Raw genomic sequence first — 22139 nt, forward strand, 5'->3', positions numbered from 1 at the left:
CACCTCCACCTATATAACAAACTATAACAAAAGAGTCTAGTTTAGCTATCAAATGCCCTTATATCTTCTCTTTTTTGGCTAAATATGCATAGGCTTTTCGAGGTGCCTGGATTATTGGTAAGGATACGCTTCCAAGTCTTCACCATTCTCTTCACATCCTTCTGGACCTCCTCTATTCTCTGAGCCAACTTGGAGTACACATGACATTCTTGTGGGGTCTGACTAGTGCACCCTCTAATGAGACTGAACATTAAATGCCTATTAATGCAATCAAAGACAGCACTAGTTGGTAAACACACTAAATTGAACTTGAACTCTTAGTCCTTCAAATAAACCTCTGTTAAGACTGATGACCCCATGACTTATGCAGAAGGCTATTTTGACATATGGGTAGTACTCTACATTAACCCCAATATTTTCAATATTGTTGATTTTACTACATCTATCATGCTAGCAAAAACTCTAAAATCTTGCTAAAGTTTCACTATAATTCAAATACAATGTTTCACAAAAAGAGAAAAAAGTAGCAGTGATTTCTGTTGCTGTACACTGATTTTCTTTCTCTGGAAGTCCAAATTATTGTCCAGAAAAATACCATTCTTCCTTTAATACATGCAAAATAACCAGAATATAAGAAATTTCACAAATCCATTTCATAAATATAATACAATAACTGGTATAATAGAATAACAGTAGCAACTACCTTCTATAATAATAGAAGGTTCCATTTTCGTACCTACAACTTAACAATTCCTATATATTAGGACTTTATATGCCATCTAATTCAATTCTGATGACAATCCTATACATGTCATCAAACCAAACCTATGTCTAGTTGATTCCCAAGTATAGCCTTTGCTATCCTACCACGCTTACTAAACAAAATCATCTACAATATGATCCAATATTATGGGATCCTACATGATGACTCATAAATATTTTCAATTTCAGATCTTTTGATTTTAAAAAGCAGAAATAAAAACATGTTAAGAATTAAAACAAAAATATACACCATAATAAGAAAAATTAAATTATCAAATACAGGGAGACAACCAGACATGCTGTTCATTTATAAGATTTCTTTTTGTAGTCACTGAGATTAATTTGTAATTAAGTGCCACTGTGACAACATGGTACCTATTTAAGAAAGGAAACTTAAAGTACCACTTCTTAGATATAGTCAATAGATAGAGGCAACTTTTCTTAGTTTTTTAACTGTAAATAAAAGTTTCATTTAAAGAGGAGAGATTTTTTTTAACTGCTATGCTTTCCTAAGAAATTTTTTCTTTAAATATTGACACACTAGGGTAGTCTGCAACATCAAAGAAAGAGAACTCCTTCTTCTGCTATAGATGTACATACCATTTTTTCTCCTGATGAAAATTTGCCAATCTCAACAGTAAAATACAACTTCATCATTAGGAACACTATCATACAATCCATATACTTTAAATTTGACTCGGAATTCCATCTTCTGTCTACACAATAACTGACAAATATTAGCGTGAACTGCTAAGACAGTGTGACAACCGCATGCTGAGAGCAAAGTCTCACTAATGTGTTTTGGCATGCAGGTTTGTAATCACACATTTACATATGCAATGACCTACATTTGCATGTCAGATCACACACCGTCTTGGTTTATTAAGACTGGGCACCTCCCTATGCTTGGCGGCCAGAGTGGCGAGAGAGGGCCAGAGGGCGGTGTTTTCTGGCAGTTGAGGGATGAACTGCCACCAAGGATTAGGTTGATATGGCCTGAGCATTAGACACTTCATTAGATGTAATCTGTTTAACAGTGGGCAGTGTATGTAAACTTCACAGCCCATTTGCGGCACCTTTTTCCCCCTATGGCCTTTCTTCAAAGGGCAGTGTGGGTGAGTGACAGCTTGTCTCATCTGCTCCCATGTCCTGTCACCCAGTGTAGGCATGGAGAGCTGACATGAGAAGGAGCATAGCTGCACATCTCCAACTACCCCTGGGTCTCTTTGCCACACTGCAATTTGTATAAAAATAAGCTTGTGTAGTAGGAGATCTCCTTTAGGAGATCATCAGACAGGTGATACATATACTTCAGTAATGATTCTACTATATTGTATTCAATGCCATACCTCATTTTCATGAATTATATCCTATTGTAGGCAGCACTGTATTAGGTGCTTTAAATAAAAAGATGATATCATCAAATGAGTGCCCACTCAAGTAAAGAACTATTCTTAGGAAAGAGCTATATTCGTTTTTGAATGATGTCCAATTCCCCATATTTTTTTTTAGCTTAGCATTTGAATTATACTGAGAATAAATAACCCAGCAAAATAATGAGATTCAAATCAGTATGAAATATGGACCAAATAAAATCACTTAAATTGCTTTTTCCCTGGTTGCAACTTGGTGTATAAACTGCATCTGTCTCCTACAGTCCCTTAATGACCAGGATATTTTTCTGAGCTGCACAAAATGGCTTTTGGATTTGATATGAGTCACTTAAAGGATCTTAAATTTTTATAAAAACAAAAAAACCTCCTCTGTTTCTTCCACTGAAATAAAGATAATAATGCCTTCCCTAAGACAGAGGGCCACGTAATTTTTATACCGAGCCTGGGCCTCATCCACCAGCCAAACCAAGTGTTCCCCAAGTGCGCCATGAGCTTTGGCCTCTCCATGCAAAGCATGTGCTTGTCCCCACGCCTTCTAAATAACTTTGCTCTTCACACCTGGCAAACCACAACTCATCTTTGAGATTCCACTGCCAGCCTTCTAAGGAATCATCTTCGGCTTATGGGCAGCTCGACCGGCTCATGCCTCTGTGCTTCCTTAGCAACTGACAGCAGGCATTCAAGTCTATACACAGCTGTGCAAACTCAGGCACTGAGCTAGGCTCTGGATCTCACTGGATTTAATTATTTGTTTACATATATGTATTTTTCCCTCCACATAACTGAGTTTCTCAAAGGCAGAAACCAAGTTTTATCTTTGTGTCCAGATGCCATGAAGGCAGTTTGACGTGAACTAGATAATAACTATTTACTAAATAAGTGAATGTAACTGAAAGAACTTGATGTAAAAGGCTTTAAATACATACTGCACGGTTATAACTATTGAGAGGCTCTGAGTGGAATCAGGTAGAGAAGCAGTACAGCGCAGTGCAAAAAAACTTCTGTCCCACAAAGCAAGACAATTGTCTCTGCCTCTAACAGTTTCCCAACAGGTGAACTAGAGAATTCCCTTACTCCTCACTATTAAAGGACACTTCGGTAATAATCCACAGTCTGGGTTAGAGTGATACGAGAAGCACTAAACACTGTGTTTCAAATCAATCTTGCTCCAAAGCCTGACTAGGCATGGCACTACAAAAGAATCCACGGAGTTCCCAAATAGCCCCTTAGAAAAGGCAGAGGTTCTGGAGTTAATCAGTAAGACATGGGCTCAAATCCCAGCTCTGATGCTCGGTATCTTTTTGAGCTGGCAAGCCACCCAAACCTTGTTTCCTACTTCTGTAAAATAGGTATAAGCCTACCCAAAGAATTGTGTCTGAGTGAGATTATGATTATAAAGTACCTAGGACAGAGCCAAGCACAGAGCACGTACTCAGAATCAGAGAAGACTTTCCCTTCCCCAAGAGTACCAGCAGTGACAACGTTCTACCAACTCACTCTTGTAACAGGGCTCTTGTGTTTGAAAAGCCTCCTTTAATGTCCTCTCGTTTGTCTCTATCTGTTGCTAGACTTCCCAATGCCAAGAGCACACTTACTAGGAGTTCTCAGTATCACCCAACCCTGGGCTCTGCCTTCCAACTGGGATACCTCATTTATCATGTGGATTATCTGCCTGATTCGCAAATGAAGCTAGCCTAACCCCTTGGGTATGAGGCTACTTAGGTGACACTACAGTGGATCTAACTATAGTTATTCTGCCCACTGTCCTTCTAATAATTTTTGTGAGGAGGGCATTTAGTACAAAAAACCACCATGTTTGCAATTTGGTTATCTGGTTAGAACATGCTTAAAATGAAGTTTAAAACTGCAGGCACAGTAAAGAGGAGACAAACTGGGTCAAAGCCCATAAACCCTATGAGTTTGAAACTGCCTGGCTTCATGACAAAAGAAAACTGAGAAAGGGCATGGCTAATTCAGTACACAGCATCTTCTAGAATTACTGAAATAAAGACTACATACCCCACAGAAGTATTTTCAAACAGATTAATTTTTGGAAGAAGTTTTAAAACATAACTAATTAACATGGATAACATAAGTATAAGCCTATGTAAGTTGTTTCTCAATGTTACTTTATCTCATAATTATTAACCATAAGATACCTGTAACTCTTGACTTAAAGGGCATAATTAAAACTGTTCTTGGAAGCATTTATATTACATTTTTCTGGTAAATTATTATGTATAGCCTCATAACATTTATGAATCTATATACTAACAGGTTATATTATAAAAGTATTCTGAAATACCAAAAACATAAAATAAGTATTCAGAATTATAGATAACAACTAAGAAATCAAACCCTAGAGTGAATCAAGCTTTATATAACACCTTAAATGTTCTGGTTTCTCACTAATGCATCTCTTGTTGATCTGAATGCACTCTAATCATGTAACACCAGATCTTGCTAACTAATTGGGATTAACTTCTACATGTCAGTCTGTGTTTACTGCTTCCTTCATATAAAATTTTTCTTTTTAAAATAAAATTCATTCTGTTGTACCAGTGGTTCTTATTCTCACAGTGCACACTCTTTAAACAATGATTTCCTAGGACTAAATTAATTTCTTTAATTTGCTTTAAATTCGAAGGCAAGGACACTTAATGAGCAATAAGATAATTCAGGATAACATTATGATGACAATTCTCTCTCGGGAAATTAGAAGAGTCACAGCATGGACTCAATAAACTCCCCAGGGAGAAAATTATATCCTGATAATTCCTAGTGGTATTGTTATCAATGATCTAATATACAAGCCAGTATTAATTACAATATTTAACATCATTAATAAGGTCTTCATGGTTATTGCAAATTTATCTCTTACTGGTCGTTTTCATATTACCAATTATGCAAGTTAGTAAATTGCTTTATATTATATATTAATGTTACTGGATTTCTCCAAAATTTAAGAGTAACAAACTCCAAAATGCCCTTCAATTTTACTTAGCAATAAAATTCATGCTCTGGTCTCAAAAATGATACTCCTCATCACCAAATTACTCAAAACTAGAATAGCCTTTTAACAATATTTAACACAGCTCTGTCAAATATTATTTTCTACAAACTTCCTATAAACCTCACTAGAAACCAGAAAAAACCAGAACAACAACACAAAAAAACACCACATGTGCCAGCAAAGTCTAATGATCCATGCTTTTTCACGTTTGAACAATTATCTCCCTAAAATTTCTTGAACTATTTCAAAGGTAACCAATTCCTAAAGATACTAAGTGTTGGAGATTTGCACCAGGTTGAGCAATATGCCGTTAATCATTACAACTGGCTTTTTATCAAAGGAGGGAAATTCATTATAGCCAAAGAAAAATGAGTGACCAAATATAACTAATCATCTAGTTAAACATTTATAAGACCCTAGTATTTGTATCATTTAATCATCATTATTTATACTACCTAGCATAATAATTACTCTATCTAAATTATGGAACCAAAAATTCTATCTTTCCCACCTTATCATGAGCAGAATAGTTGATTAGAGACAAAGATACTCCCATCTCTCCCACTCCTCCCATGAGCACCACCAGCTATACCTTGAAAAATTAAATATGGCAAGGAAAAGTCTCTAAATGAGAGAACACAGAGATAGAGACAGGGAGAAATAGAGGGAAGAGGCTTTCTAAAGTTTATTCATTTATTCCACAAGTATTAACAGGGGACGGGATATAAACAAATGAATACATAATACAAAAACAAAAAAAAGAAACTAAATATATACACAATAGTTCTAATATTTATTCCACATACTTAAGTACTATGCAGAGAAATATATAATGGAAAATGAGTGGATGGTTATTTTAGATTGGGTAATTCAGGGATGACCTTACAATTTACACAGTAATTAAAAGACCACAAGGAAAGGAAGCAGCAGAAAGAACAGCTGGAGAAAATGTCTCAAGAATGATGGTGTGAAAAGTACAGTGTGGCTGTCAAGGGGGACAATGGTAAGGAATGAGGCTCAAGAGGTAAGTAAGCACTGACAAAATTACATAGCACTCTGATGGCTAGAGTAAGGAGTCTGAGGTTTACACAGGAAGCACTGTGCTCTGATCTACTATACCTTTTACAAAGGTAACTCACAGTGCTGTGTGGAAAAGGAACTAGAGAGGAGGATGAGTAAGGCTAGAGTGGAAGCTGGGGGTCTGGACATAGGTAATGGACTTGACCTGGGAATTACAGTGAGATACGACAGCAGCTGGAATCAGGATATGATCTTGACATAGTCAAAGGAACTGCTGATGAACTGAATATGAGAAGTGAGGAACAGGGAGAAATCAAGGATAAGTCATAGATTTTTGGCTTGAGCACACAGACGGATCTTGATGCCATTTACTGGCATAAACAAGGTGAAAGGAGAGGCAGTTTGGGCAGAACATAGGCAATAAAAATGTAATAAAGATTATAACGTGCTATACAAACAATCAGTGGGCAGAGAAATCTGTGGGCCGAGTAATTACTGGCAGAAAGTTGTCACTATCATAGTCATGGTGGACACGGTCATCATCACCATCAATTAATGAGTGCTATGTGCTAAGCACCATACTGAAAGAAAGCTCCCTATCAACTCTATGGAGTAAAAAATAATTATTCTTCTCATTTATTGATAACTAAGTTTTATAGATGTTAAATAACTTGCTCTCCATCACATAGCTAGAAAGTGGGAGATCCAAGAATTCATCCTAGACAATGTCTTCGGAGCTCATGTTCTCAACCACCACACTACACAGCCAGTCCTTCTGCTTCCTTCCAGCAACTCTACAGATAAATGCTGGTGTGTTCCAAGGGTACTATCCCTGGCCTTCTCTTCTCACTTTACTCATTCACTCTGGGCAATTTAATTCACTGTTCAATCTCACCCATTTATTGGTTCTGGAAGTTAGTGTTAGTTGATTCCAGGTATCCCCCACACCCTCTACTGGACACCCTATCATAACTCTCCTAGAAACTCCTCCTCCATCCCCTTATTCTCCCTTGATCTACATCCCTTTGATCTATACTTAATGAGATCCAGTCAGGAAAGAAAAAGAAAAGATGCGTAATTAAATTTATCCTATATAAATGTGCCTGATAAAAGAGGTCCTCATCAAAAGTTCTAAATGTAAGAAATATTTGCTTTATGAATACTTAGTGAGAAAGCTGTTTGAAACATAACCATAGTCACATGAAAGAGTCATAATATTCACATAATAATGATATAAAGGAAGACAAAATATAAAGATATCCTAAATGTAATGACAATTTTTTAAAATTTTGATTCCAGGGTACTTAACATACAATGTTCTATTCATTTCAGATGTACAAAACAGTGATTCAACAATTCCATATATTACTCAGTGCTCATCAAGATAAGTTACTCTTAATCCCCTTTACTTATTTCACCCATCCCCCCACACTCCTCCCCTCTGATAACCATCTGTTTTTGTTATCTATAGTTAGGAGTCTGTTTTTTTGTTTGTCTTCCCCCCTCTCTGTTTCTTAAAAACCACATATGATTGAAATCCTATGGTATTTGTCTTTCTCTGACTTATTTCACTTAGCATTACATTTTCTAAATCCATCCATGTTGTTGCAAATAGCAGGACATCATTCCTTTTTATCACTGAATAATATTCCATTGTACATATATACCACCTCTTCTTTATCCATTCATCTACCAATGAGCACTTAGGTTGCTTCCACAAATTGGTTATTGTAAATAATGCCACAATAAACATAGGGGTGCATGACTCCCATTAAATTAGCGTTTTTGTATCCTCTGGGTAAATACCCAGTAGTGTGATTACTGGATCATGGGATAATTCTATTTTTAATTTTTTGAGGAACTTCCATACTGGCAACACCAGTTTGCATTCCTACCAACAGTGCAAGAGGGTTCCTATTTCTCCATGCTCTTGCCAACTCTTGTTGTTTATGATTTTGATTTTAGCCATTTTGACAGGTGTGAGGTTTTGTGGTTTTGATTCGCATTTCCCTGATGATGAGTGATGCTGAGCACCTTTTCATGTGTCTGTTGGCCATCTGTATGTCTTCTTTGGAGAAATGTCTGTTCATGTCTTCTGCCCATTTTTTAACTGAATTATTAGTTTTCTGGGGTCTTTCTGTATCCCTCAGGTATGGGTGAATTGTATAAGTTCTTCATATATTTTCAATACTCTTTATCAGATATGTCATTTGCAAATATCTGTTTCCATTCAAGTAGATTGTCTTTTGGTTGCTATTTCCTTTGCTGTGCAGAAGCTTTTTATTTTGATGTAGTCACAATAGTTTATTTTTGCTTTTGTTTCCCTTTCCTCAGGAGACATATCTAGAAAAATGTTGCTATACCTAATGTCACAGAAATTACTGCCTGTGTTCTCTTCTAGGATTTTAATAGCTTCAGGCCTCACATTAAGGCCCTTAAACCATTTGAGTTTATTTTTGTGTATGGTGTAAGAAAGTGGTCCAGTTTCATTCTTTTGCATGTTGCTGTCCAGTTTTCCCAACACCATCTGTTGAAGAGACTTTTTCCCATTGCATGTTATTGCCTCCTTTGTCAAAGATTAATTGATGATATAATTGGGGGTTTATTTCTGTGTTTTCTATTCTTTTCCATTGATCTATGTGCCAGTACCATACTGTTTTGATTACTATAGATTTGTAATATAATTTGAAGTCTGGAATTGTGATACCTCCAGTTTTGTTCTTTTTCAAGATTCCTTTGGATATTCGAGGTCTTTTGTGGTTGTTCTACTTCTGTGAAAAATGCTGTTGGTATTTTGATAGGGACTGCATTAAAACTGTAGATGTAGTATAGACATTTTAACAATATTTGGTCTTCGAATCCATGAGCATGAGTGTCTTTCCATTTCTTTGTGTTGTCTTCAATTTCTTTCATCAATGTTTAATAGTTCTCAGAGTACAGGTCTTTCACCTCTTTGGTTAAGATTATTCCTAGGTATCTTATTATTTTTAGTGTAACTGTAAATAAGGTTGTTATCCTAATTTCTCTCTCTGCTGCCTCATTATTAGTGTATAGAAATGCAACAGATTTCTGTATATAGATTTTGTATCCTGCGACCTCACTGAACTCATTTATCAGTTCTAATAGTTTTTTGGTGGGGTCTCTAGGGTTTTCTATATGTGGTATCATGTCATCTGCAAATAGTCAAAGTTTTACTTCTTCCTTAGCAATCTGGATGCCTTTACTTCCTTTCTCTTGTCTGATTGCTGTGGTTATGACTTTCAATACCACTTTGAATTAAATGGTGGGAGTGGACATACTTGTCTTGTACCTTAAGGGAAAGCTGTTTTACACCAATGAACATGATGCTTTCTCTGCATCTACTGAAATGATCATATGGTTTTTATCCTTTCTCTTATTGATGTGATATATCACATTGACTGATTTGCAAATATTGAACTTGCATCCCAGGAGTAAATCCCACTTGATCGTGGTGAATGATTTTTTTAATGTATTGTTAAATTTGGTTTGCTAATATTTTGTTGAAGAAGTCTGCATCTATGTTCATCAGAAATATTGGCCTGTAGTTCTCTTTTTTGTTGTGTTTTTATGTGGTTTTGAAATCAGGGTAATGCTGGCCTCATAGAATAAATCTGGAAGTGTTCCTTTCTCTTTTATTTTTTGGAATAATTTGAAAAGAACAGGTATTAACTCTTCTTTAAATGTTTGGTAGAATTCGCTGGTAAAGCTGTTTGGTCCTGGACTTTTGTTTGTTAGGAGTTTTTGATTACTAATTCAATTTCTTTGCTGGTAATCCATCTGTTTAAATTTTCTATTTCTTCTTGTTAAGTTTTGGTAGGTTATGCATTCTAGGAATTTATCCATTTCTTCTAGATTGTCCAGTTTGTTGGCATATAATTTTTCATAATGTTCTCTTACAATCCTTTGTACTTCTCTGCTGTTGGTTATTTCTCTTCTTTTATTCCTGATTTTGTTTGAGTCTTCTCTCTTTTGCTTGCTGTCTTTCTTTCTTTTTTTTAAATGAGTCTGGCTAGAAGTTTATCAATTTTGTTGATCTTTTCAAAGAAATAGCTCCTGGTTTCATTGATCTGTTCTATTGGTTTTTTTTTAGTTTCTATACCATTTCTTTATTATTTCCTTCCTTCTGCTGGATTTGGGTTTTGTTTGTTCTTCTTTTGCTAACTCCTTTAGGGGTAAGGGTAGGTTGAGATTTTTCTTGCTTCTTGAGGTAGGCCTTTAGAGATTAATTTATTTAGAGATTAATTCATTTATCCAACAAACATTACTGAGTAGCCATTACCTACTATCACTGACATAAAATATGATCCACAAAAGTGAACACTGAACTGCTGATATAGTATATTATTTTTCTTAATTGAAGTATAATTGATGTACAATGTTATATTAGTTTCAGGTTTATAACATATTAATTCAACAATTCTATAGGTTACTTAATGTTCATCACAGTAAGTATAGTCACCATCTGTCACCATACATTATTACACTATTACTGGCTATATTCCCTATTCTATACTTTTCATCTCTGTGACTTATTTTATATAACTAGAAATTTGTACCTCTTAGTCCCTCCACCTATTTTGTCCATCCCCTCACCCACTTCCCCTCTGGCAACCACCATTTTGTTCTTTGTTTTTAAGAGTCTGTTTTTTTCTTTATTGTTTGTTCATTTGTTCTGTTTTTCAGATTCCACATATAAGTGAAATCATATGGTATTTTTCTTTCTGTACTGGACTTATTTCATTTAGCACAATACCCTATTAAGTCCATTCACATTGTCATCAATGACAAGATCACACTGCATCTTTTTTATCCATTCACCTATCAGTGGACACTTGGGTTGTTTTCATATCTTGGCTATTGTAAATAATGCTGCAATAGACATAGGGATGCATATATCTTTCCAAGTATAATCTTATTTATTGGAAGCATATGAGTATAAGGAACTACCCAATAATCATTATTTTTTCTGAGAGTACTCTTTTTGTTGTCTTCCAAATTATATATTTCCTCTACTATAACACTTTCCCTAGTATCTCTATCATGAAATGTAGTTTATATAACATTATAATGAGCTTTTATGCTCATTATGTTCCATTAGTGACTAAATATCCTTGAATACCATTACCTCACTACCTTAGACTTGGAGATGAAAAATAGCATAGTATAAGCAAGACATGACTGAATCTGAGTCCAAAATAAAAAATGACACAAAATTTAGTTGGAAAAGTAAAACGAGACCAGATGATGCAAGACCTTCTAAGTCAGACAAGGAAATGCAGAATTCACCCTAAGAACAATAAAAAAGCAGCCCTTTAAGGAGAGTGAGATAATGAAACGTACACTTTAAAAGGATAATTCATGCTACAATGTAAAGAATGGATTAAAAATGGTAAAATGAAAGGTACAGAGCTCAGTTACACAAAGTTTATGCAATAATCCAGGCAAAAGGTGACAATAACCTAAATGTAGAGAATTAGCAGATCCGATAGTTTTTTAGGAAATAAAATCAAGAGAACATGGAAATTGCCTAAACATAAGATATGAGATTCCCTTGTTTGTAGTTCAGGCAACCAGAGGGATGATGGTAATAATCACAAGCAAAAGTGCAATCTTGGGCAAAATAACAAATTTCATCTTAAAGACTAAGAGCTTGAGGTACCTATAAAAATATCAAGGGTCGTGGTGATTAGGATCAAACTGGCCAGGAAATGTATGAGGAGCTTTCTCTGTGAAAGCTAAAGGATCACAGGCTTGGAGTCAGACAACCCTGGGTCAAAACCCAGCTCTACCACTTACTAGCTATGTTACTGTGGGCAAATCTGTTCATTAGTCTGAGCCTCAGTCTCTTATTTGTAAAGTGTGAAAAATAATGCTTTGTATGTTATCTGTTAGAAATAAATGAGGAGGGGCGCCTGGGTGGCTCAGTCATTAAGCGTCTGCCTTCGGCTCAGGTCATGGTCCCAGGGTCATGGGATCGAGCCCCACATCAGGCTCCCTGCTCCACGGGAAGCCTGCTTCTCCCTCTCCCACTCCCCCTGCTTGTGTTCCCTCTCTCGCGTCTCTCTCTGTCAAATAAATAAATAAAATCTTTAAAAAAAAAAAAGAAAGAAAGAAATGAGGAAATGTATTCAAAATGTTTAGCACAAGATAGGTGTATTTTCAGACTTTAATCATCAGCAGGTGCCAACAGTAGCGGCCGTACCACTACCCCGGACAAAAGCAGGATGAAGGTGGTAAGACAGTGAGCCAGGTGGTCAACTTTTCAACTAATGCGAGGAATGATGAGGAGGGTAGAAGATAACAGCTATCAGAAAGGTGAAAATCCTTTAGATGGGAAGCAGGAGTCTCAGTACAGCAGGTTTCACCCCTTCCCACCCCCAAGAGAAAGTAGTGATCAGAAAGAGGTACTGTGGATGGAGAAGGCTACGGTTGCTTCTTCCTGATCCTCATGGTTTATGGCTATTAGAGAACAAGTAGCCTCTACTTGAAAGGGTTATGGGGTAAAAACAGTGTCCTTGGGGGAAAGAGGTACATTCCAGTTAAAAACAAAGAAGTGAAAAAAAAAGTTCAATAAGAAATGAGCGATGTAGGTGGTTACTCATACAATGAAGGAGAAATTCTGTAGGTATTTGTGTATTTTAATATTCACATTCAAAAAGGTGGTGCTTAGAAAGAGAAGTGACTGATTTCACACCAAGTTTATATGCATTCAACAAATATTTGCTGAATGTCTACTATGTGCCTGGGTTCCATTCTAGGGACTAGGGATAAAGCTTATACTCTAGGAGAACAATGATAACAAACAAAATAAAGAGTGCTAAGGTGATAAATTCTATGGAGGAAAAAATACGGCATCAAAGGCATACTGTGTTGGGGTGAAATTTCAATTTTCATTGAATGATCAAAGTATGTGATATTTAAATATATACTTGAAGATGAGTGAGCAAGCTGATAAACTACTAGAAGGTTTTAAACAGACATCATTTGACTATAATGTTATATTTTATATTTAAATTTTGTATAATTTTATAATGGCTTCTGTGTTGAGAGTAGAGTGAAGAGAGGCAAGGGTGGAAGCAGAGACCAAGTGGGAGGCCATCACAATAAGGTATGTGAAAAATTAAAATAATTTTGACCAAAGTGGTAGCACAGAGTAAGAAGTATTCTGATTCTAAATATATTTTAAAGCTAGAGCCTATGGAATCTATTAACAGATTAGATATTAGATGACAGGGATGGGAGGGAGTCAGGAATTTCTCTAAAAATTTTAGCCTAGCAACTGAAAAAATGGACTTCCCATTACTTGTGATAGAGAAGACTATAGAGGGGCGCCTGGGTGGCTCAGTCGATTAAGCATCTGCCTTTGGCTCAGGTCACGATCCTGGGGTCTTGGGATCGAGCCTCACGTCGGGTTCTTTGATCAGCAGGGAGCCTGCTTCTCCCTCTCCCCCTGGCTCATACTCTCTCTCAAATAAATAAAATCTTAAAAAGAGAGAGAGAGAAGACTGTGGATAGAACAGTTTTTTTTTTTTTAAGATTTTATTTATTTATTTGAGAGAGAGAGAGAGAGAGCGAGAGAGAGCAGAGCATGGGGGAGGGGGAGGAGGGAGAAGGAGAAGCAGGCTCCTTGCTGAGCAAGGAGCCCCATGTGGGACTCGATCCCAGGACCTCAGGATCATGACCTGAGCCGAAGGCAGATGCTTAACCACCTGAGCCACCCAGGCACCCGTTAGAACAGTTTTAGGAGGAATATTTAGAGGTCAGTTTCAGACATGTTATGTTTGAGACATGCAAATCTGATGTCAAGTATGCAAGTGGATACATGAGTTTGGAATTCAGGACAGAGGTCTGGATTGAGATATAAATTTGAGAGTCCCCAGCATATAGATCATATTCAGAATCCTGAATTGTTTAGAGATTCAGGAGGTGAGGAGAAATCAGCAAAGGAGGGACCATTTAGACAACAGAAAAACAAAGTTCTTAGAAGCTAAGCAATGAACAGGCTTCAAAGAAGAAAGGATGATCAACTCTATCAAATGCAGCTGGTGACTCAGGAAGATGAGGCCTGAGCCCAGACAGCTGGACTGAGCAACAGGGGAAGTACAATCCTGGCAAGAGCAGTTTCAGTGGCATAGTCAGGGAGGAAGCTGAATTGGAGTACATTTCAGAGAGTGAAAGGAGAAATGAGACAAAACTACAAATAAATCTTTCTAGGGATTTTGCAATAAAAGGCAGCAGAGAAATAGGTCAACAGCTGGAGAGAAGAAGGACTTCAAAGGCTGTTTTTTGAGTTTGTTTGGCTCGGTTGTTGTTTGATGGAAGAAATACCAGCACAATAGTATGTAATGGGGAGGACTCAGTAGAGAAAGCTGAAATAAGCACAGGATGAAGATGGGATCTGGGGCTCATGGGAGCGCTGGCCTTTGAGGACAGCTGGCTCAGTTTATCTGGAAACAGAAAAGGCAGGTCACAGGAGTACAAGGTTCTGGGAGGAGGATATCCATGGGAGGAGTCTGTGGGCGATCTCTTCTGATTGTTTCAGTTTTTTTAAGGGAAGTAGGAAGCAAGGGCATTAGCTGAGAGTGAGGGTGGGGGAGAAAGTATTGGGGGCTGAGGAGAAAGAAGATGAAGTAGTCATTGAGGAGGCAGGGGAACAAAGGCACTCAGGGTATGGCTGCTGACATATAATCTAAGGGTTACTTGAGGTCCATGGTCATGAACTTAAACTATGGCAAGAGTCTTCTTTCCTCAAAACAGCTGCTGCTTATTTTCCTGTACCTTTATCAATAATGTTATTCAATGAGTTAAAATGTTAAAAGGAGAACAATACATATAAACTTGTATAAAGACTCCCCAAAATAGAAGCTCTACTCGATGCTGTATGATAGGTGCTTTGGCAAAATCAATTTATCAAAAGAAGCTACATGATGACCCTTATTTCACAAAGAAAGGAATCCTATAAGATAAGCTAAAGACAGGGGAAGGTAATACAGTTATCATGTGCAAAAATCCTATCCACTCAACAGTCAACTGGGGGCTGAGTCACTCTGGCCCATAATGCACCTGGATTACTAGCTTGACATGCTATGAGGTAAATCTCATCTCACCTCTTCATGCTCCTTTCCCAGAGAAAGGACAAGGACAAGTGGATTGTAGTTTGGGCTGCCATGAAGCTTTAAGGAATGGTCTACCTTACTGCCTGGATTGGAAAACAGCAAGACAAGATTTTCATACCTTCCAAACTGTCTATTTTTCTACCTGTAAATGTGGGATGCCCTCTTTCATAGGTAGCCAAAGTGTTACACTAGTTATCTACAAATTTACAAGTAATAATTATAACCTAAACCCTGAAGATTATTACAATTAAAATTAATCCTCCTTCTAATCACTCCCAGAAATCATTAGAACTGTATTAATAATTGTTTTATATTTACATTTATGATAAACTTGTGAATGTACCACAGTCCTCTTCAATCAATGACCATAAATCAAAATTCTCACAAAATGCTAGTTGTAAACCTCCCTTGTTTAAAATTAGTCTCATAGTAGAAAGCAAACATTTTACTATTTATCCGTCACTATCTTGTACATAGTCTGCATTTTTTTAAAAAATTAAGCCAAACCCATTGTTCCACAAACAAGAGTCCTAAAACAGTAAGAATATATAAAATAAAAATCTAGTCAAAATATCCTTGCAGTACCTTCTAGGCTTTAATGGAGGGAATCAAAGAAGGAAGAGAAGGGAAAAAAATGGAAGCTGATAGAACAAATTTTCCCTAAGCTCAAGAGAGTAACAGTAATACAAAAACACATTTGAAAAGATACATAAATCTCACACTCTAAAACTTCAAAAAAAAAAAGAAAGAAACTCCTATTCTAAAAATGAGACCATACATTATGCATTATGGGGTTAGAGTATTCATCTCGGAACAAGGAAAGGAAAGATATGCCAAGAATATACATCACTCATCATTATAACAGGGCATAACTGGTATTTGACACTTGGAAAGCTGACTTCCCTAGGTTTCTGTTTATGTCCACACTGTATATTTGCATTACAAAAGTGAAAGAAGTCACTTGGCTACGTATGTTGCCATATCACCCCGGTTATTCAGGCCAATGGTGTGGAACAAAACAAAAGAAGGTTGTCAACCCCGAGCAGACACTGTCCTTTCCCAGCCCTTTAGAATAACGCTACTGAGAACAGTAACATTTTTCAAAGACCTAATAAGCAGTAACACCTATAAGCTCTTGTCAGGTAATCTTTCTTTCATGATTTCACACTATCAGTCTGAATGCAGAGAGGGGGGCAAGCCTTCTCCCTTCCCCCACTTGCCACAGGCAGCTAGAACCTAGGATGACACTTGCCCGTTTCCAACAGGGAAAGCGGTCCAGCCACACAGGAACAGCAGCAGGGGGCATACACGAAAGGGACCAGTGCGAAAAGAGATGCAGAACCACGTATACGATCTTGAAATTTATGCTGCGTGGCAGCCTTGTGTCTAATAGGAAAACAGGTACTTTCATTTTTGCCTCCTACTGCCACTCGACCTTTCCTGGCTGGTGACTCAGTAGGTGGCAAAAATGAAAGTGCTTTTTTCCCCGCCTTTGAAACTAGGGCTGTTCCAAACTGTGGATTTCAAAATCATAACATGAACCACCTAATTTTCCGAAGTACTTCTTCTACTGTCTTCACTAGAAACAGTAAACTATGAAACAACAGTGTTTGCCTAGATGTGTAAGATTGGCACTAAGATGTGTTTATATCTATCTGATAGTTAGAAGTTGCTTAGTATAATCTCGGTAATTTATGACCAGGACACAAAACATAGACAGATTTTAAAAAACAACCGTCTTGAAATTAAAATATTGGACACTGTATATTAACTAACTGGTATTAATTCAAAACTTAAAAAACTTAGGTAAAGGGCTAATTTAAACATCTTCATTTGAACGAGTCTCTGGTTGGCTTCAATTACATATTCTTATTGAGGCCCTGCTCCACGTGAGGAAGTATAGTACCCAAGTAAGAGACAGTCCTCTTCCTCAAGGAGAGCTTAACCCAGAAGAGAGAAGAAAATATCCACATAAAATAACAAAAAGGTGTCAGAAATATCATAAGACATACAAAGAATGTGTATCATCAGGTTTCCAAGAAAAGATACTACGTTCATAAAATCAGAAAAAGCTTCATGATAGAAATGGCATTTTAGGTGGTGCCTGAAAGTGGGATAGGATTTCAGAAGTTGGGAGAAAAAAAATGAGGGTGCAAAGTGAACAAAATCACAGAGGCAGAAAAGGTAGTTTATGTATAGGCAGTATTTTCTGAACTGTGTTTTAGACACCAATTCTGGAAGAAGACAATAGATGCACTTAAAAAGAGGGGGGGGAAGGGGAGCCCCACAGTCAGATAAGGGTACAGTGTTATTTTAAACACTACACCCTATGTTCTCCTCTTGGAAATTTAAAATGCACATTAGAGTAAGAAAGGCTCTGAGCAAGGTCATAAAGTAACTGTTAGCCCAAGTCCCCCCAACCTATAGAACTCATTTGAAAGAACGTCCATCAATTCTTCAAACAATTTCAGAATTACTATCTAAGCAAAACTGAGATAAGGTGAGCAGAGTAAATTTGAGACATATTACAGAATGCCTCATACACAAAACTGAGAAATGTGGTCTTTATGAATGACAACAAAATGAGGTTTTGCCCCTACATGGGGGTGTTTGTTATTCAAACATATCATTACATACTGAGCTTAATGGGAAGCTTTGTATGAAACATTTTTTTTTTAATTCATCTTATTTTACAAAAAAACAAGCAACCACCTAACAGGAGAAGCATACTACTAGTCAGAGAACATGAGAAAAGCAGCAATAATGGAAGGCAGTTGTGGAGAAGGCAAGATCAGCCAGCCAAAGCAAAGACAGGTACCAAATACACAGGCACCCCCACAAGCTGGACTCAGCCTCACGTGCATTCTTTTTTCCCTAAGTCTAATATTAACTCTCAAAGCCTACAGGTCACTCAATTAAAGTCAAAATCTAAAGCTGCCTTTTTTTAAATATTTGTACATGAGAACTAAGTTTTCTAAAACACAATTTAAAAATATACACAATTCTGACTACAACTTGGAAATTCATAATTAGCATTTTTTGGCTTTTATTTCTTAAAGGAACTTTTACACACACACACACACACACACACACACGGACGCACGCCAGCCTTCATTAGAAGAAACTACCTGTGGTTGGAACTGGGGAACAGGTGGCCCTTGCATTCCTTGTGATTGCTCATCCATTGTCTGAAGCAACAGGAACTTTAGAACTCTGCAAAAATATAAAGTTGAAATTTAAATAATGTAATCATTACCAAGTCATGTTGTTCATCATATGCCTGAGGCTTGCATTCAAATATGAGATTTACCTAATGGTTCAAAAAGCACCCATTAAGATATCCCACATTCTTCTGTCATTTGCTAAATCCAAGCTCTGTTTAGCTAAAACAAAAGGTATTCACTGTCTCAACTATGTCCATTTCTCCAAAGTAGTATTATGTGCTTAGAAAATCCTATTTTATGAGATGAAATTCTCTCTTCTCCATTATACCTTATAGACCAAACAGGCTTCCCCTTCCTCATGCCAGTGTGCAAAAATAATTACCATAAGTTTCCCATAAATGTGGTAAATGTTCTACAACTCTAAAATGCACCTCATCTTCGTATTCTAAAAATGTTAGTACTTTTGTTATGTATGTCCAACTATAATTCTTACTGTAGTTTTTAGGTTTAAACTTAAAAGGCCAGTCCTCCTATGAGGGTGTTTACGTTTTTATGCATACTTTGCTTGTAATTAAAAACATTCAGCCATCAACTCAGTTAACATAAGCTGAAGACTAATTCTAGGTCACCTACTGCACAAGGCTCAAGAAGTGAACTACAAACAAGACACAGCTATTGCCCCACCGAACAACACTTTTTCTACACAATGTCAATTATTTCTAGGTTCCTCACAAGTGTTATTTTTTAACTAAAATATAATGTGTGGGTTGAAAAACTAGGATCCATTTAAATGGGATTAACAGAGAAACTAAAACACATCCTCACTTCATTATACTCTTTTAGAAAACAGTTAAAAAATGACATGGGTATTTGTATTGTAAATATTCCCTTCCATTCTGTAACTTGTCTTTTTAAAAACCTTTCTAATGGCATCTTGCAATTAACTAATGAACAGAAATTCATAAATTTAATAAGGTCTAATCAATCGTTCCTTTACAATATCTTTGTGTACTATTTAAGAATTATTTCTGTACTCCAATTTCTCACACATTATCTTCTAACATAAGCTTTGTTGTTTTACCTTTCAAGTTTAGATCCATAATTGACCTGGAATTAAATTTTTGTATGACAAGGTAAAGTCAATATTTAGGTTTTTTTCTATATGGATATCCAATTGACTTCAAATCAGATATTGAAATGATAAGGCTTTACCCCACCCTCCCCCCAACACTACTATGTCATCCTTGCCATATATCAAAAGACAACATGTACATAAACACACACATACCCCCACACACATTGCAAACTTGCTGAGCTCACTTATCAGTTCAAGTAGATTTTTGGGGATTCTTGCGTTATTTTAATGACTAGAACTTCCAGTACAATGAACCTAAGTAGAGAGTAGACATCTTTTTATTGTTCCTATCAGGAATAAAGTGTTGGGAAGGAAAAATTTCCCTTCACTGTTCAAGGTTCTTCTAGCTGCTGTAAGAATCAAATTGACACGACAGTAACAGGAGAAAAGTTTGATAACATATATCAAAACTAACAGGAGAAAAGTTTGATAACATATATACCTTCTATAGATATATATATATATATCTTATATATATATAAGCAACTCAGGAAAACTGAGCAGCTCCCCAAAATGGTCAAAGCCATCAACATAAATACCATCTTCAGCCAAAGACCAAAGATGTTGGGAGTCAGTTATGGGAGGTTACCAGGAAAAGCACAGTAAACAATAGTAAGGTTGTTATTCAGATTAACTCATTGCCATCTCTATTGGTAATAGTTTCTAGAAATTGAGTCAAACCCTCTTACTGGTACAGCAAGGGAGACACCTTACAAATGGAGATTTTTTTCTTACAAATACAACTGTCTCATACAAAATGGTAACCTATACTCAGGTTCCAGAGCTTCTCCTGTGTTTGCAGCATCTTAAAAATAACCAGCTTAAAATAATCAATATGCCGGGGCGCCTGGGTGACTCAGTCGTTAAGCATCTGCCTTCATGAAGCTGAGATCATGATCCCAGGGTCCTGGGATTGAGCCCTCCATCAGGCTCCCTGCTCCGTGGGAAGCCTGCTTCTCCCTCTCACACTCCCCCTACTTGTGTTTCTTTCTCTCTGTGTCAATAAATGAATAAAATCTTAAAAAAAATTAATCAACATGCCAAAGAGGCATATCTTAGAAAAATATGCTCCCTTACAAAAGCATTCTTCACATGAATGAAAGATGTACATTTTTCAAAGATGTCTTAATTTATCAGGTTGAGATAGTGCCCTTCTATTCTTACTTTGCTAGATTTTATAAAGAATAGATGTTAAATTTTAACTCAAATGCTTTTTCTACATCTGAGATAATTATATAGTTTTTTTGTTTGTTAAAATGTTCAGGTATGGTGATTCATTTTTGAATGTCAAGCCGGTATTCATTTCTGGGATGAACCTCATTTGGTCATAAAATATAACTGTATTTTCTATTTTTGGATTGGATTTTATATAGTATTAGATCCAAGGAGAGGAGGAGAGGGAAGGAGAAAGAGAACTCTAGTAATGAATTAGAATATCTTTTACTGTGGAATCCAAATAATTAAAATCAGCATTTCACATCTAGTGTTGCACAGACAGTTTCACAAAACATTCCATGAAAAAAAGGGTTTCCAGGTCAAAGACCTCTGTGAAATATTACTCGCTATATAAATCACTCTTAGAGCATTATAATAAATACCAGCATACTAAAGGATCCAACTCAATCTTCTAGATTATAAATTCCATGTTGCAGGGACCTATATGTGTCATCCACAGCTGTATCCCCAGTGCTTAGGTCAATGCTTGGCACAAAATAGGTGCTGAACCAATATTTATTTAATTAATTAATGCATGTATGTCTATCATAAAAACATCACATAATTATGGTTACAGTTTAATAAGTCTAAAGTCAATGATAAGAAAAATCATGATCAAATTCAACAAATCTGGCAACCTTCAATCAAAAAAGGTGCCCAAAGAAGGTGCTGCCTGAATTGGATTTTAAATAATGAAGAGGAAAAGTTAACAAGGTTTAGATGAGCCAAGCAAGAGAGGAATTCTGGGAAGAGGAAAAAACACATCAAAATACTCAAAAGCAGAGCACAACACTTTATAAAGAGCTTCAAATTAAAGTTGGCAGGTAGTAGGAGATAGGGGGTGGAGAGTTAGTAGCAGGTTACCTTAACAACACAGAGAAGTGTCAGTTCATGAAAAAAATTATGGTATTTACTTTATTCAGTTGGTACCAGAGAGTTAATGTTGGATTTCAAGCAGCTGAGAGAGAGGATTTCACTGTTTGTGAAAGACAGTCTTTCTTGCCACGTGACAGAGTAGAGGAATTCACAATCATAAGGAAGATCAGTTAAGAAGCTATGGCAACAAAGATGTCCATCGACAGATGAATGGATAAAGAAGATGTGGTATATATATACAATGGAATATTATGTAGCCATCAAAAGGAATGAGATCTTGCCATTTGCAACGACGTGGATGGAACTGGAGGGTATTATGCTGAGCGAAGTAAGTGAATCAGAGAAAGACATGTATCATATGACCTCACTGATTTGAGGAATTCTTAATCTCAGGAAACAAACTGAGGGTTGCTGGAGTGGGGG

The 22139-nt window shown here is 36.6% G+C and overlaps 1 protein-coding gene across 2 annotated transcripts in view; it reads right to left on the reverse strand.

Moving 5' to 3' along the window:
* The window catches only part of NEK7 (NIMA related kinase 7), a 169523-nt gene that overhangs the window by 75979 nt on the left and 71405 nt on the right, over positions 1-22139 (reverse strand). For both annotated transcript variants that reach the window (XM_021682732.1, XM_021682733.1), the window contains exon 2: positions 18455-18539. In XM_021682732.1, coding sequence (XP_021538407.1) covers positions 18455-18511 — 57 coding nt within the window. In that variant the 5' untranslated portion in view covers positions 18512-18539. The remainder of the gene's footprint in view (positions 1-18454; positions 18540-22139) is intronic.

Source organism: Neomonachus schauinslandi, chromosome 6 (assembly GCF_002201575.2).
Source record: "Neomonachus schauinslandi chromosome 6, ASM220157v2, whole genome shotgun sequence".
Classification (NCBI taxonomy): Eukaryota; Metazoa; Chordata; class Mammalia; order Carnivora; family Phocidae; genus Neomonachus; species Neomonachus schauinslandi.